The 16,870-nt window shown below is 45.5% G+C and overlaps 1 protein-coding gene and 1 non-coding gene across 2 annotated transcripts in view; one reads left to right on the forward strand and one right to left on the reverse strand.

Moving 5' to 3' along the window:
* The first annotated feature begins 710 nt into the window (after positions 1-710).
* Atxn10 (ataxin 10) overlaps positions 711-16,870 on the forward strand; it is a 137,010-nt gene continuing 120,850 nt past the window's right edge. The window contains exon 1 of the mRNA XM_051160140.1: positions 711-1,041. Within this exon, the coding sequence (XP_051016097.1) occupies positions 926-1,041 (116 nt within the window). The 5' untranslated portion in view covers positions 711-925. The remainder of the gene's footprint in view (positions 1,042-16,870) is intronic.
* LOC127201907 (U2 spliceosomal RNA) lies at positions 12,032-12,220 on the reverse strand. Its single transcript, XR_007832243.1, has one exon. It is a non-coding gene; the product is annotated as a U2 spliceosomal RNA (small nuclear RNA).

Here is a 16,870-nt window from a genome sequence, read left to right on the forward strand (position 1 = left end):
CACTTTCTGTTCAGAGCCCTTTTCCCTTGAGAGGGGCTTTTGTCTACGTTTCTTTTTTTCTTCCCATGGGCTCTTTGTATCCAGCGTCCTTTCCCCATGGGAGAAACCTCCATTTTAGGTCTCCCTCCACTGAGCACTTTAACCTAGCATACCTTCCCTAGAGGGAGTTTCTATTCCAGGTTCCCTTGCAATAAGGACTTGTTGGCCTAGCAACACATCCCCTGAGGGTAAGTCTTCTCAGCAGGTCCCCTCCCATGACGACGTTTCTGGTCAGTATCTCCTCCCCTCCCCCTCAGAAGGAGCCTCCTTCCTAGGTCCCATCAAGGGACAGCATTCATTAGCCCGGAGTGGGGGGGGGGGCATGGGGGATGGGAGGAAGGAGGCAGGAGGGGGGAGGGGCTGGTATTCCTTCCCCAGAGGGAAACTACTAGGTTAATGGAGGCCCTTCTTCAAGGTATCTGTCCCTGACAGGCGCCCATTCCCTAGGACACTCTACAGCCCACCTCACTCCACCCAACCCTACCCCTGCCTCTTTCAGCCCAATATTCTGTCCTCTGGGGGCGTCTTTGCTTCCGAGGCCCCACCGAGGACCCGAGAACACCCACTTCCAGCCCCCACGACGGAGCAGGACTTCCGCTGGACCCCCTCCCCTCAGGCGGGACTTCCGCCCTCGCCCCCTCCCACATCCCTCCCCCATCGCCCCCCCGCGCCCCCCCGCCGCGCCGCCCTGTCCTCTGCGCCTGAGGCAAAACAGCTAGTCTCGCGCTCTCTGCCTTGCAGCAGCACGGGATCTGGGTGACGCGAGCTGCGGAAGCCAGAGCTGTGCGGACCGCGTCCTCTGTCTCGTCTCCGGTCGTCGGTCTCCCCCTTCTTCTCTCGCTCTTCTCTCCGCCTCGTCAGGCTCGGCCCAAGAGCGAGTGGCAAGATGGCGGCGCCCAGGATGCCACCCTCCCGGCTGTCAGGCGTCATGGTGCCAGCGCCCATCCAGGACCTGGAGGCCCTGCGCGCGCTCACGGCGCTCTTCAAGGAGCAGCGTAACCGGTAACTGCGCGGGGGGTTTGCTGCCTAAGAGGGAGAGGATCCGTGGTGGGGGCTCCGGGCTGGGCGCCGGCCTCGGCAGGCTCGGCCCACTCGCGGGCTGTGGTTCTGTGGCGCACATCTCGGCCTGTTCTGGATCTGGTTTTGCTCAGGCTCGGGGCGGGGAGAGAGGGTGGGGGGTGGGGGAGTGGGGGTGAGTGGGTGCGGGGCAGGCGATGGCGACGCTGGTCCCTGAGCTGGCTGGGAGGGAGCTGTCGCGTCGGTTCCTAAGGCGAGGGCCCTGAGGGCGGTGGCCAGCGGAGGCGTGTTCAGGCATGCTCCCATCACTGGGTTAAAGGGGAGCCTGCGTGCAGATCCGGACTGGCTACTTGACACCTGCTTCCGCGTTGCCTCCAACCTTTCTGTTTCCAGCCTTAAAAAGTGGGAGACGTGGTGCATGTGTTCGGCGCTGACAGGAAATAAAACACGTGGAAACAGAAGTGCGCGAGGCTGTCGGTTCTGGTTGCGGTTTGTAGGATAGTTTGTGTCGCAGTTTCCCTTTCGGCTTAGTGGGAACGGTGTGGGGTGGACCCTCCCTAGTTGAGTGGTAGCGAGGATTTAATGAGATTATGCGTGTCGCATCCTTAGGATGTGTCTGACACCTAGTATTAATTAAACAAGGGTTATTTTCTCCTAACAGTAATGGTCTCCCTTGTGCTTAGTAAGTGGGTGAGAGGACTTGGAGCCCTTGTTCTCTTCTGTAGGGAGATAACAAACAATCCTAGTGTGTGGACACAGCACAGAGCATAGTGCAAAAGAACACACAGGCTCTAGGTTACTAGAACTTTCCCTTAAAAAAAAAAAAAAAGCTGGGTGTGGTAGTGCCTATAATGCAGTTGCAGAGGCAGGCAGCTATTTCAGAGTTCGAGGCCTCCCTGGTCCACAAAGTGAGTCCAAGGCAGCCAAGGCTACACAGAGAAACCCTGTCTCTAAAAACAGACCAGTACAGAGCAGCAACAACAAAACAGATAACGGAATTAGGCATGGTGGCATAGACCCTCACTCCTAGCATTCAGGAGGCAGAGGCAGGTGGATCTCTGAGTTCCAGGCCAGACTGGTCAGCATTGTGGCAGCCGTCCTATCTCAAAAGCAAATAAACAAACCCAACGACAACAACAGAACATGTTGGTCTGAGCACTTTCCTCTCGCAGACACAGTGGAAGAGTGTACCTCTAAAAGTGTACTGCCGCTTGGGTTTGTGGGTAGAGTGCTAATCAGTGTGAGACTTCCAGTAAGTAATGCTGGTTGATTTGATGCTTGGATCTGTCTATACCACTCAGGACCTATACCTTAACCAGTAACTATATATTGGGCACTATGAAACGGTCTTTGCAGGGGGCTGAGGCTACAAAAACAAATATGATGCAATTCCTTTCATCAAACATATTAGGGGATTGCTGTGTAAACATCGTGGTAGAGAGCTACACAGTAGTGGTGCTGCCTTCCAGAGCCAGGAAAGACAGATGACCTGAGAGAGCCCGGGAAGATGGTTCTAGTGGTTAAGAGCAGTTCCTGCTTTTCCAGAGGACCAGGGTTCGAGTCCTAGAACCCATATGATAGTTCGCAGCCATCGGTAACTCCAGTATGAGGGGATTTGATGCCCCCTGCTGGTCTCTGGGTATCAGGCATACACGAGGGCAAAGCACCCATACCTGTAAATTGACTAGAGATTCTCTGGCAACCTACACAAGATGGCATCTGTGAAAGGGTCATATACTGATTCTGTAGAGTTGCAGAGAAATAAAATAGATACTATGTCTGGACCAGAAGAGACATCCAGACATTGCTTTCCCCTGTGTAACTTGTTGAGAAGATTAAGGCCTATGGCTTTCTTGACTTGGTTTGTTGTGAGAGGAATTATAGGAAACCACTGATGGTTTTGTCAGAAGAAGTGGTTTGATGAAATCTGTTGGTGAGGCAAGCCTTTCTGATTGCTGTTGTTGTGGATGAAAGAGAACAGAGAAGCTAGGGGCAGAGGGATGAAGCTGGAGGCAGGGGCATGAAGCTGGAGGGATATTTCAGCAGCTGTTGCAGAAGTCCCAGGGAAAAAGTACCCGGATGAGGGCACTGTGGGGAAGGATAGGGTGGGTGTTGAGGAATTTATCAGATTGAATGGGTAGGCCTCAGGGGCCAACTGGATTGTTGTGCTGGGGTGAAGATGAGAATGCTTCTGGGGTTTGGTTCCAGCTGTTGCAGGTAGTTTGGAAATCAGAAAAGATGAACTGGTGGTTACATGTTTGGATGGAGAGATGCAATTGTGTGGTGGTACAGAGTTCTTGATTCCAGTTCTGCTTTGTTCCCCCCCCCCCTTTTTTTTTTTTTGAGACAGGGTTTTTCCGTAATAGCCCTCGCTATTCTAGACTCACTTTGTAAACCAGGCTGGTCTGGAACTCACAGAGATCTGCCTCTGCCTACATCTGCCTCCTCAAGTGCTAGGATTACTGGTGTGTGCCCCAGTACCTGGCCCCTGATAACTTTCTTTCTTTTTTCTTTTTTTCTTTTTCCCAGACAGGGTTTCTCTGTGTAGCCATGGCTATCCTGGAACTCACTCTGTAGACCAGGCTGGCCTCGAACTCACAGAGATTCACCTGCCTCTGTCTCTCGAGTGCTGGGATCAAAGGTGTGCGTCACCACCGCCCAGCTCCTGATAACTTTCTATTATTAGTTTTTAATCTTGTGTATGTGCTTTCTTACACTATTTAGGACTACCTACCCCTGGGTGACACCACCCTCTGTGGGATAGCCCACCCACACTAATCATCAGTCAACAAAATCCACCACAGGCTTGCCCACAGGCCAGTCTGGTGGGGGCATTTTCTCAATTGAGATTCTATCTCTTCTAAAATGACTAGCCTGTGTCAAGTTGACATAAAAAGTAGCCAGTGTAGATATCCACATAGGCACCATGGCACACATGCACCCACTTGCCCATTAGTTTGTGCCTCCCCTACAAACATTCTTTTTTTTTTTTTAAAGATTTATTTATTTATTTAATGTATACATTGCTCTATCTGCATGTGCACCTGCAGGTCAGAAGAGATCACATTATAGATGTTGTGAGCCACCATGTGGTTGCTGGGAATTGAACTCAGGACCTCCGGAAGAGCAGGTGATACTCTTAACCACTGGGCCATCTCTCCAGCCCCCATACAAACATTCTTAAAAAAAAAAAAAAAAAAAAAAAAAGGAAGAGTTGCTGTAAGAAAAGTAGAAGGATTGGGTATTTTCTTCATTAAACTTGTTAGTGATCTGATAGTACGTGTGGGTTTTGCTTCATGAACGTTTTAGACAGTGCTTGCATTGTTTCCAGAGGCTGAGCGGGGCCAACTAACTGATGTGCGAGTGAGTGAGATCCTAGGGGAATAAAAGAGAAGACAACCAATGCCTTGTGGGGCTGCTAACTGCTGTGAGGGGTTGAGGCTTCCCCAGGAGCACTGTTGGAATTGGGTGTAGTTCTGCTGCCGAGGCCCTCACAGGCTAAGGTTCTACTCACCATACTGGCCTTTTCCTGGGCTCAGCCTGCAGTGTGGATGTGCACTGCCGCTAAGCGGTCTGAGCCCTTGGCTGCCTTCCCCTCATTACTCCAGGGGCTTTGTGGTTGCTTTTTCACGGGATCACTAGGCACGGAAGTACTGAGGCATCCCAGTGGGCCCCAGTCTTCTAGAGCCTCCTCTCTTCATCTTGATGAGGAAACTGGCTTCTCAGGGTGCCCGGGCTGATGGTCTTGGTGTTGGTCTTTGCCCTTTGATCTGCTTGTGAACCCACAGTAGTTTTCTGTAGACAGAGTTGCAGAGATCCCTTTTTGCACTGCTTGATGGAAGCCTTCTTTTTTGAAGTTATATTTTTATTTGTTTGGGGTGTGTGTGTGTGTGTGTGTGTGTGTGTGTGTGTATGTAAGTAAACCATATGGCCTACATTCTCCCTCCCTACCTCAGGAGATGGTCAGGCTTTCAGCAGCAGGTGTTATCAACCCTCGGAGCCATCTTCCCTGATTGAAGTGTTCATTTGGGCTCTCAACATAGCCTAGGGTCACAGTATCAGGACACAGGCTGTCACTGGGAGTCATGAGGCAGCGATCAGTTTTCCTTGTTGCTGTTTTTCTCTGAACCTTTACCTCAATACCCTTCTTTGAGCAAGGACTTTTTTCCATGTCTCCTTTCTGTGCTCACTCCTCCCTTTGGAAGTTTTACATTTTTCTGTACCAATCCCAGTGATGGTGGCTTAAAAGTAAGTATTTTCTTGGTGATTTGGACAGTATTGGAGGCCTGTGTACAGAGTTACTGAGCAGCCATCTTCCACTGTCCTTTTTGTGAAGCTCTCTGTGCGTCCTAGGCACAGTGCTCCATGTAGCCTGTGTGTGGGTGACAGTGTTTCCAGGCCTCTTCTGTCCACACATGCAGAAGAGTCCTGTCCTGGCTTTGTGAACCACATTGTGTTTCTAATCACCACAGTGGGCAGGGGACATTTAGCCCTTGTCACCCAGTCAGGATTCAGCTACAGGATGCTGCTTAGCAGAGATGCTGGCTCTTTAGGTTGAGACTTGTGCATGTTCCCAATCAGTTCCTGCGTGTGAAGGTGTATTTCTTGTTTATAAGTTAGGCTATATACCTTTTTAATTTTTATAACCAAACATACGGAATTGCTCAGAAAGAGGGAGGTGTTACAGTGTGAGCGCCTCTCACTGTCTCTTCACTTCATAATGGCATGCCTTCCTTACTTGTTACACTTTTATTGAGGTTTGGGAGGGACATAGGGAGGGAGAAGGGAGGGGGGAGGAGAGGGGATGCATTTGATTTCTTTCCACCATGGGGATTCTGGAGATTGAATTCAGGTTTTCCAGTTTGTTACCCTATCCACCAGGCCACCTCACTAGCTCATTACAGTAGAATACCCTAACCCTGCCAGTCTTTTCCTGTTGGATAGCCCTCTTTTTGAGGGTAGGAACCATTGTTTTTGAGGCATCTCCTGGAAGGGCGCCTAGACTGCTTTCATGCTCAGTGAATTAAATAGAGCATTGAGGATGAGCCAATTGGTTCTATTGAGAAAAAAAATCACTTCTTTTGGCATTTCAAAACAGGTTTCTCTGTGTAGCCCTGGCTGTCCTGGACTCACTTTGTAGACCAGGAACTTGAATGCACAGAGGTCCACTTGCCTCTGACTCCCAAGTGCTGGGATTACAGGCATGCACCACTATGCCTGGCAAAAAAATCATTTCTTAACAGTGCTAGACAATTTATTTTTAACACTAAAAAGTTCTTCAAGGACAAAAAGCAACATAAGATTTGGCTCACTGAATATAGCTGGTCATTTCATGAAGGCGTAGTGGTAGGACCTGTGAGCACTGTCTGTAGTGAGGAACGGGTGGTGGTGGAGAAATGCTGGCGCTCAGCGAGTCTTGTCTCTTCTTCTTTTCCCTGTCTACAGTTTGGGCATCAGGTCTTCCCTCAGTTAAACCTCTCCAGAGATACTTTCATAGACATGTGTAGAGGTGTGTCTCCGAGGTGATTCTGGCTGCAGTCAATTTGACAATGAAGATTAAGGTAGCCGCCAAGTTTTTTTGGGCAATTATAATTCATACAGCAAAACAAGCTATATTTGGCTTGTTCCCAATTACTAACAAAGAAATAGCCCAAGTGTCGTAACATCCAATTTATAAGAGTCTCAAGCCTTCTTTATCTCTTGGTACATACACACTTGTAATTTTCCTTCATAATTTATTTACCATTCACTTCTCATTTAGTTCTGGTTTGAGCATGAAGTGACTACCACTAACTAGTTCATGTATTGAGGACTTGGTTGTCAGCTGATGGGTTCTTGGGAATTGATTGCCTCTTGATTGCTTTGATCGATGGAGTATTCCCTTGATGAATTCATCGTATGGTTGCATTATTGAAAGGCTGGAGGAGTAGGTCCCTGAGGATCTGACCCTAGAGCAGCGGTTCCCAACCTTCCCAACGCTGTGACTCGTTATGCAGCTCCTCACGCTGTGGTGGCCGCCAGCTATCACATTGTTTTCATTGTTACCTCACAACTGTACTTTTGCTACTGTCATGAATCGTAATGGAAATCTTTTTGAAGATGGAGGCTTGCCAGAGAGGCTGCCGCCCACAAGCTGAGAACTGATGCCGTTGAGGCGCTATCATGCTCTGGCCCTCTCATGTGTTCCCTTTTCATTGCCTCGGTCTGCCATGAGGTGTCTTCTCTGCTGCAAGCTTCCACCAACAGGATGCTCCACCCAAGGATCCAGAGCAGGTAGCCGTGGCTGAGAATACCCTTTGAAGCTGTGAGCCAAAAATCAATCCTAGCCGGGCGTGGTGGCGCACGCCTTTAATCTCAGCACTCGGGAGGCAGAGGCAGGCGGATTGCTGTGAGTTTGAGGCCAGGCTGGCCTACAAAGTGAGTCCAGGATGGCCAAGGCTACACAGAGAAACCTTGTCTCAAAACAAGACAAAAACAAAAAACAAAATCAATCCTGCACTTAGATGTTGCTTTGCTAGGGATTTGGTTATAGTGGCACAGAAAGAATGAATAATTTTGAAAGTCTTTTCAATCTCTAGGCCTGTGTCCTGTATTTTTAAGACCATCACAGAGTATTAAAAGCATGTAGTTATCTGCCAGTCCCTCAGAGGCAGGATTCTTTATAATGAGCATTTGATGGTACTTTTATGATTTTCTTGAGCCCTTGAATATAAAATAAAAACACAGAAGAGAGACTGTAGTTAGTGATACATAGGAAATATCACTGTCACAAATGGCTGGTTTCAAGGGATGGAAATGACTTGGGATACTGAGTTGCTTTCATAATTATGTTGAGTAGCTTTCATGAAGAAACCAGATAGATTAAGCCCTTCAGAGGTCAGGATACCACAAGAGTAAAAAAATAAATGTCTATCTGCGTACACTCATACACATGGGTTTTCCCTAAACATTACTGAGCCTGTGGCCGGCAAGTCTTTTGAGTGCCCCCAAAGAACAAAACAACTTGCCCCCCAAACAAAAAACCCAGACAAGTCATCAGCTGGGTTCAAGAAGCCATATGGCATTTGACTCAGCCATGATTCACTTTATTGTTTGAGAGAACATCAAGTTCCTCTATAAAAAGAACTGTGCGATGGCAGTCTCCTTTATTTTTACCTATGCCATGAGCTGGAATGCCACATGGCTGTTGGTATTTGGTAAGGTGTCTGACTCAGCTTCAAAATACAGAAGTGCTCAATGTGAGACCACCTCACATGCAGTTATCTTAAGTGGATGAAGTGGTCAGGAAGGAATTTGAGCCAGCAAATCAAAACAAATAAGAGTATGCTTGTAACTACCAGAACCCTGCGAAGGCCATTTTAGTCCTTCCATTCTTCCGGTCTTTTGTAGTGGTCACTGCACTCAAGGGCTTGGTCAGTGGTCTGTGAGTAAGGACACTGAAAAGGAAAGGACCCCTGGGATTGTTATTCGGCTGAGCCAGATTCTCTGATGCCACAAGACTAGAAAGGCTATAGTGATGTGTGAGTGATCCCTCCTTATTATTGTTACTGATGAGTTTATGTGCACAGCACCTAAATTAGTGGCTAGCATATGGTGAGTACTATTTAAATATTAGATGCTGTCTTTTTTTTTTTTTTTTTAAGATTTATTTATTTATTTTATATATATAGTGTACTGCCTGCACATAACGTCTGCACTCCAGAAGAGGGCACCAGATCTCATTATAGATGGTTATGAGCCACCACGTGGTTGCTGGGAATTGAATCAGGACCTTTGGAAGAACAGTGTCTTTACCTCTAACCAACCCCTAGAGACTGTCTTGTCCTGGTCACTGTTACCATGATCATGATCACCATAGAGACTAGAAACTGTATCAAAAGACACAAAGAAGACTTACATGATAAAATATATCAGTATATTATTGAAACCCCAACAACAAAGACATTTCCCCAGGCTGACCTGTAGATTCAGTGCCACTCAAAATAACATTTCAGTAAACATTTTGTTAGAAGTGCTACCTATTGAGGACAAGCCTTTCCCAGAGGCTTTCAACAGTGGGAGGCGTTTTCCGTTTTCTCTGCATTTGTAGCTCAAGGTGGGCTAGGTACTCCCTTGACTGTCACTGGTGGTGTCCAACTTCTCTCCACCATACACACCCTGACTCTTCATTTTTCTTTTGTTTTTTAAATATTTTTTATTTTTAGTTATGTATACATATGTGTATACTTATAAGTGTGGTCCCCACGGAGGCCAAAAGAGGAGTGGGGTTTACATGCAGTTGTGAGCTGCCTATAGTGGACATTGAAGCCTAATCCCATCCTCTGTAAGACCAGCCAGCACTGCTACCTGCTGAGCCACCTCTCCAGCCCTTTTGTTTGTTTTGTTTGTTCATTTGAGATGCTATCTTGCTGTGTAGTCCATGCTGCCCTTTAACTCAGCCCTTCTGCCTTTGCTCCTAAGTACTGGGATTGCAGACTTGCACTGTCTTGCCTGGTTCCCGCCAACCTCTTGCCATGCTATGGCAGTATACTTCCTATTGAATCACTCTTGCAGTTTAAATATCTGTGGGCCACTCCATCTTATTCTTTGAAAAGTTTACTTTAGCTTATTATAAACTGTATTGCTTTAATTGTCTTAAATCGTGATCATTTCAGTGTTTGCATAGGTAACCCTTTCATTGCCTTGTCTTGTTTTCTTGACTGTCAATGAGTTTGACTTCCAATCATTCTTACTTTCACATTGCCACCTAAACTTATTTTAATATAGTTGCTTTAATCATGATCAGTTTCAGTAGCCCCACTTCTGGCTACCTTTTTGTCTTTTCTTTAGGATCCTTACTCTAACATGTCTTTAGCATAACCTGGAGCCTATTGATTGTGTTTCCTATCCCTAACTTTTTGTTTTTCATTCCCTTCTTAATTTCACATTTCCTTTTTAGTTCAGGTTGGATCTAAACATTTCCACGCATCCAGCTCCAACTAAATTCCACTTGTTTGTGGCATCACCCAAGTAACTGAGTGAGGCTAGAGAAAAACAGTCATGCTTAGCTCACTGGTCTCTTTAAATTGATGATTGCTATGTAGCCATGCTGATTGGCCTTAAATTTTTGACAAGTCATAATTATCTGCTGTGATGCTTTGGTGTCCATGTAATGTGAAATGACTAAATAAAATTTATTGACATAAACACTCTCAGACCTACTTTTTTTAAAAAACAAAACTGTTCTTTAATTATAGCAATATAACTTACATATTAAATAATTATAACAGAAGGATTTGGTATAGTTTTAAACAAGAAACAAACATAAGGCATCAGGAAAAGGAAAAAAAGACCCACCAAAACCAAAACTAAACCTCTTTCCTCATTATAAGTTAAATAAAAAAGCTGGGCGTGGTGGTGCATACTTTTAATTCCAGCACTCGGGAGGGAGGCAGAGGCAGGTGGATCTCTGTGAGTTCGAGGCCAGCCTTGTCCACAAAGCGAGTCCAGGACAGCCAAGGTTACACAGAGAAACCTTGTCTCAAAAGAAAAAAAAATACCACTTTTTCTGAATGGGTCAATTCAAGAAAAGAAAGCCCATTTTTCACAGTCACTGTCTCAGAGGACTAACACTCGATGCATTCTTTTGGAATGCAAAGATGGTTCTTGCTACTTCAGTACACAGAAAGTTAAATTCACATTATCTACCACAATTGTGTTGGAGTTGAAACTCAAAAATATTAGCGGTATATTCTCTTTCATGTCTTTGTATTTTGGAGATTCTGTAGCCCTGGCTGGCCTGGGACCCGTTATGATCTGATAGATCAGCCTTTGCCTCCTGAGTGCTGGGAGTAAAGGCGTGTGCACCACAAGTGCTGTCCTCTATTCACCATCCTTCTCCACCTAATATTCCCTTCTCTAGCTCTCCTAAATTCTCGGGCTTTCCTCACATTTAACCTGGTTTGCATATCTTACATATGTACATTATAGGCTAGGGTTGGCTTTCGAGGGAGAACATGTTTTTTTTTTTTCTTTTTTTGAGTTAGGGCCACCTCATTAAATATTACTACTTATGAGTCATTAATTTTCTTTTAGATTTAATTTTTCTTCCCCCCCCTTTTAAAAAAAATTATATTCAGGCGTGTTTTTTCTAACATAATAAGTAGAGAATATTAGCTACAAGTTGCAAACCTAGTTTTTGTTTTGTTTTGTATTTCAAGACGGGGTTTCTCCTTGTAGCCCTGGCTGTCCTGTAACTCAGTTTGTAGACCAGGCTAGCCTTGAACTCACAGAGATCACTTGCATCTGCCTCTCAATTGCTGGGATTAAAGGCATGTGCCACCCAGCTCTCAAACCCGCTGTTTTTAGTTCAATATTTTTTTTTCTTTCCCTTCTCTCCTCCCAGTCCCTTCACTGTGTCCCCCCACTCCCCTGCCCCTCAGAAAAGGGGAAACACCTTCCACCCCCTGCAAACCCACCCTACTTCGAGTCTCTGTGTACTTCTTTCACAGTGCCCTGGCAAGGCAGCCACCCCAGGGCAAGGTGATCAAAAGGCATTGTAACTGAGACCATATCAGAGACAGCCCCACCCCCTTCTGGGGGACTCACGTGAAGGCTGAGCTGCCCATTGGGTAAATATGTGTAGAGGGTCTAGGTCTGTTCCATGCCTGGTCCTTACTTGGTGTCTCAGTCTCCAGAAGCCCCTCTGGGCCCAGGTTAGTTGGGACTGTTGGCCTTCTTGTGGAGCTCCTGTCCCCTCCGGGTAGTTCTACCTTCCCACCACTCTGATTTTTTTTAAAAAATTATTTTATGTGCATTGGTGTTTTGACTGCATGCATGTCTGTGTGTGTCAGATCCCTTGAAACTGGAGGTACAGACAGTTATGAGTGGCCATATGGATGCTGGGAATTGAACCAAGGTCCTCTTGAGAGGCCAGTGCTCTTAACCACTGAGTCATCTCTTCAGCTTCTAGTTCAAGAATTTTAATGCTTCCTGAAGTGGGTACCCCATTCTCAGAGGTAGTGCATACAATACCAGGTTGGTATGTGCAGTGGATGGAGAAAGCTTCTACTTAACTTTCTCTTCCAAAAATCCATGTAATATATGTCCTCATTTAGAGGACATATCAGTTATTAAACTGATACAGAGACTATACTGGACCTTAGCCAAAAGGTCAAGAAAAAATAATTTTATTTTTCTTTACTGCTGAATTGTATTATATACATATTGATGGACTTACTATTATGAATAGAGCCATAGTAAACGTTGATGTGCAAGTGTCTCTGGTGGGGCATGGGGTTTTTCTAATGTATGTTCAGGAACAATGTAACTGGGATATGTGGTAGTGCTATCTTCAACTTTTCTTTTTACTTTAATTGGATTTTTTTTTTTGAGTTTCACATCATGCACCCTAGTTCTGCTTATCTCCCTGTCCCCTCATATCTATCTTTGCCCTTGCAATCTTTCCCCAAAATAAAACACACACACACACACACACACACACACACACACACACACACACACACACACAAACTCACTCACACACACATACCATAAAAAATATCTCATTGTAGACGTAGTGTGTCACAGTGTGTCCCACAGTACATCATCCCTCTGTCCACACATCTTCACTTGGAATATGTTCTTTGCAGTGAGTCACTGTCTGGTTTGAGATCTGGCTTCTGTGACACCATCAATATTGGATCCTTACTGGGACTCCTCCCGGTTATCCGGTTGTTGCCCTGTGTCATTGACATCCTGCAGCTGTGGATCAGGAGGACTGGCCCTTTCATGTATCCCAACATTGATAGATGATAGAGATTTTGGGGTGTGCCAACTCAGAGCCCTACTCTTCCTTATCCTCATCACCAGGGCAAGCTCTCCAGTGCTGCTCCAGCTAGGCCACCCAATACCTCCATCATCAGGAGGCAGGGTCAGCTCCCTTGTTCTCATGCTCTCAGAGGCAGGTGCCTCACCTGCACCCATGCCTCCAGAGCCAGCTGCACTGTGCTGCCCAGTCAGGGTCATTCTCCCAAGTGCTGCAGCCTGTGAGGGGCTGGGACAGCTCTCCCATTCTCCACACCCTCAGAGCTGGCTCACCTGTGCCTTCACCATCAAGGCCAGCTCCACTGTGTTGCTCAGGTGAGGTGAAGGGCCCATTCTATGGAGTATTAATGCCAGTAAGGGGCAGAGTCAGTTCTTCTGCTCTCCTGCCCTTGGGGGCCAGCTTTTCTAACTACCACAGGTGCCAAGGGGGGAAGGTAGAGGGCATCACCCCAAAACCACCTCTTGGCAGACTGTCCCTCACTCATGCTCTTGGGCTGCTCACTGGTGCACCTACCATCAGGCCCAGCTCCATTGTTGCCTGGGTGAGGCCCAGGACCGCCTTTCCTGAGTGCTGCTGCCGTTGAGAGATGGGGCTAGCTCTTCGGAATGCCGCAGCCACTGAGGTGCAGAATCAGTCCTGCATGGCCCCTGGACATCCTTGTGGTGGCTACCCCATTAGGGACCTCCCCATGTTCTCTAGTGGTAATATGGACATGGACATTGACACTGGCCTCTGTTGCTGAGTAGTCACAGACCCAGACGTGGCTCTTAGTGGCCCCAGGTGGTGGGGACCTCACCATGGCCCCAGGTGGTGGGGATAGCCCTCTCCACCCTAGAGTCTCTTGGTCTATCTCATATACTGCTTTTTTTAAAAGAGAGATTTATTTATTTATTTATTTATTTATAGGTGTATTAGTGTTTGCCTGCATATGTGTATGTGTATCACATATGTGCTTGGTGCCTAAGGAGGCCGGAGGAGGTGGGGGGAAGGGAGTTACTAATGGTTATGAGCTGTAATATGGATGTAGGGAACTGAACTTGTTTTTTCTGCAGGAACAGCAAGTGCTCTTAACCACTGAACCATCTCTTCAGCCTTTCAAACATTGCTTTTTAACTTTAAAAAAATTATTAGTAATATTTTATGTACAGTCTAATTTTTAAGGTTTATTTATTTTTATGTATATGAGTGTTTTCCCTTTATGTGTGTATGTGCCTCACGTGTGTGCCTGATGCCAGTGGAAGTCAGAAGGTATCCGATCTCTTGGAGCTGGAGTTAGGGATAATTGTGAGCTACCATATGGATGCTGGGAATTGAACTCAGGTCCTCTGCAAGGGCAGCAAGTACTTACTGCTGAGCTACGTCTCCAGACCTTACATATATTCTTGTTTTGCTTTGTTTTTTTTTCCCCCGAGACAGGGTTTCTTTGTGTAGCCCTGATTGTCTTGGACTCAATTTGTAGACCAGGCTGTCCTTGAACTCACAGAGATCCACCTGCCTCCGCCTCCCTAAGTGCTGGGATTAAAGGCGTGCGCCACTACATCTGGCTTCTTACATATATTCTTTTTCTATGTGAGACTGAAATTTCCCAAAGTTTGATGGTTTAGTCTCCCCCCCCCCCCTTTCCTATGTCTATCTGAAACTACATTTTAGGCATGCCTTGTAGATCACACTTGTCACAGGAAGCACTACCCGCTGATTGTGGGGTAGGCCAGCCCTCTCCTTCATACCTTTCGTGCCAGCACACTTCTTTTTTGGCTCTTGTATCTGGTCTAGAGTTTGCTTTCCATCTCCAGGCTACTTTGTCTTTTCTTCTTTCATTTAGCACGATGCAGAACTTAACTGAGTGTGATGAGCATAGTGAGAACGGGAACCATGATTTTGAGAGATTGGGAGAGGACTATGACACGTTAGGAATCTTAGTAAGACAGGAGTTGCCAGACTGTTTCATTATGGCATATGAGGGAAAGGTGTTTTAATGGTTAAGAAGCTCACACTAGAAAGTTATATGAACTTGAAATTGTGATATTTAAGATAGAATATTCTTTTACAAGATCTTTCTGTGTAAGCCTGGGTGGCTTTGAGTTTGTTATGCCCTTTACTCTGCTTCCCACATGCTGTGATTACAGCATAGTTTTTTTCGTAATAGAAGTTTTTTGCCTGTTTGTTTTTAGTTTTCCAAGACAGAGTTTCCTTTATAGCCCTGGCTGTCCTGAAACTTGTTCTGTAGACTAGACTATCTTCAAACTCAGAGTTCTACCTGTTTCTGCCTCTAAATTGCTGGGCTTAAATGCATGTGCCACCACCACTTGGCTTAAGATTTGTTATTTGTTTTTTCATTTTATTTTATTTTATTTTATTTTTTTGGATTTTCGAGACAGGTTTTTCTCTGTGTAGCCTTTCCTAGACTCACCTTGTGGACCAGGCTGGCCTCAAATTCACAGAGATCTGCTTGCCTCTCCCCCTGGAGTGCTAAGGATTAAAGGTGCGCGCCACCACGCCGGGCTTGTTTTATGTCTTTGTGTGTGTATGAGTTTGATGGTGTGTGTGTGTGTGTGTCTGTGTGTCTGTGTCCATGAGTGCCCATGCCCTCAGAGGCAGAAGGTGTTGGACCTGTTGGGTTTGAAGTTCCAGGTAGTTGTAAGCAGCCTGGTGTGGGTGCCTGGAATGAACTCCAGTCCTCTGCAAGGGCGGTAGTCACTGTAAACCAGTGAGTGCCCCTCCATCCTTAACACAGTAGAGTTGTATTCGAATCCGGCTATGTTGTCATCTAAGGCTGCTTTTCTGATAAAGGGGTTGAGACGTTGTTTTGGGGAATTTCTGGGTGTCAGCCTAAAATATTTGCTGAGGTGCTCTTTACACAAAGCTGTTGTGTGACCTAGCAGAACGGATTGGTTGTAGCTGTCAGGGACCACCTAAGCCTGGGTGGGAGGGTCGTTGTAGAGTGCACAGAGGAGAGGCTTGGTCTTGGTGAAGGTGGATTATTTTGTTGTAGGCTCTTTGTGGCAGTTAATAAATGTTTTTTATATTTAATTTTTTTCTGCTTTTGATCAATCAGATCAAATCAATAGGCAAAGTTTATGTTTTATGCAACAACCAGCGATTAGAGAAAATATCTATGAACTATTAATTATTTTTCTCAGCAACAGTGGTTAAAATACTGTAAATACATAAGCTGGCTTTGTTAAAAATGTTTAAAATATTTATTATGTAATTTTTGACTGCATATACTCCTGCACAACAGAAGAGGGCACCAGATCTCATTGTAGATGGTTGTGAACCACTGTGTGGTTGCTGGGAATTGAACTCAGGACCTTTGGAAGAACAGATGGTGCTCTCAACCTCTGAGCCATCTTTCCAGCCCAAGCCAGGTTTTTTTTTTTTTTTTTTTTTTTTTTTAATGCAGTGGTATTAGAATAATTTTTTTTTCTTTTTTAAAAATATATTTTATTAGAATAATTTTTTTAAGGTGTGGTAGTCTTAGTTGTTGTTAGTCTAGCAGTTCCTTTTCAGTAGGAGGTCCACTGATAAATTAACTGTAAATGGTATATTAGGCCTGTCCAACCTGTGACATATAATCACAGGTAGTTTTCTTTAATTTTACTCAAACAGGACTTGCCAAGACCAACAAATGTGTTGAAACTTGAAGGAAATGAAATTCTACCTTTTGTGTAACTCAAAGGAATTTTTTTGTCCTCTAATACATTTCATTTGTACATTGTCTTCAGGGTATGCATTCCTATCTAACAGGAACATCTAACGGCTGAAGTTTAATTGTCTTCATAAGCACTCTGCCTTCTGCGAATGAAGTAGCTAAGCTTCTTAAAGCCTTTGTGAATATTTTTGTTAGTTTGGTTAAAGTAGGACTGACAGCGATTATTATTAATAACGTTTGTAATACGGGAACGACTGACTGATCTTTACCAGCTATTTCATTGTCGTTAATCATTACGTATTTAGATGCATTACATTGTCTTGACTGTGGACACAGGCTTTGCAGAGCTGTAATGC

The sequence above is a fragment of the Acomys russatus genome, chromosome 17 (assembly GCF_903995435.1).
Source record: "Acomys russatus chromosome 17, mAcoRus1.1, whole genome shotgun sequence".
NCBI classification, from domain to species: domain Eukaryota; kingdom Metazoa; phylum Chordata; class Mammalia; order Rodentia; family Muridae; genus Acomys; species Acomys russatus.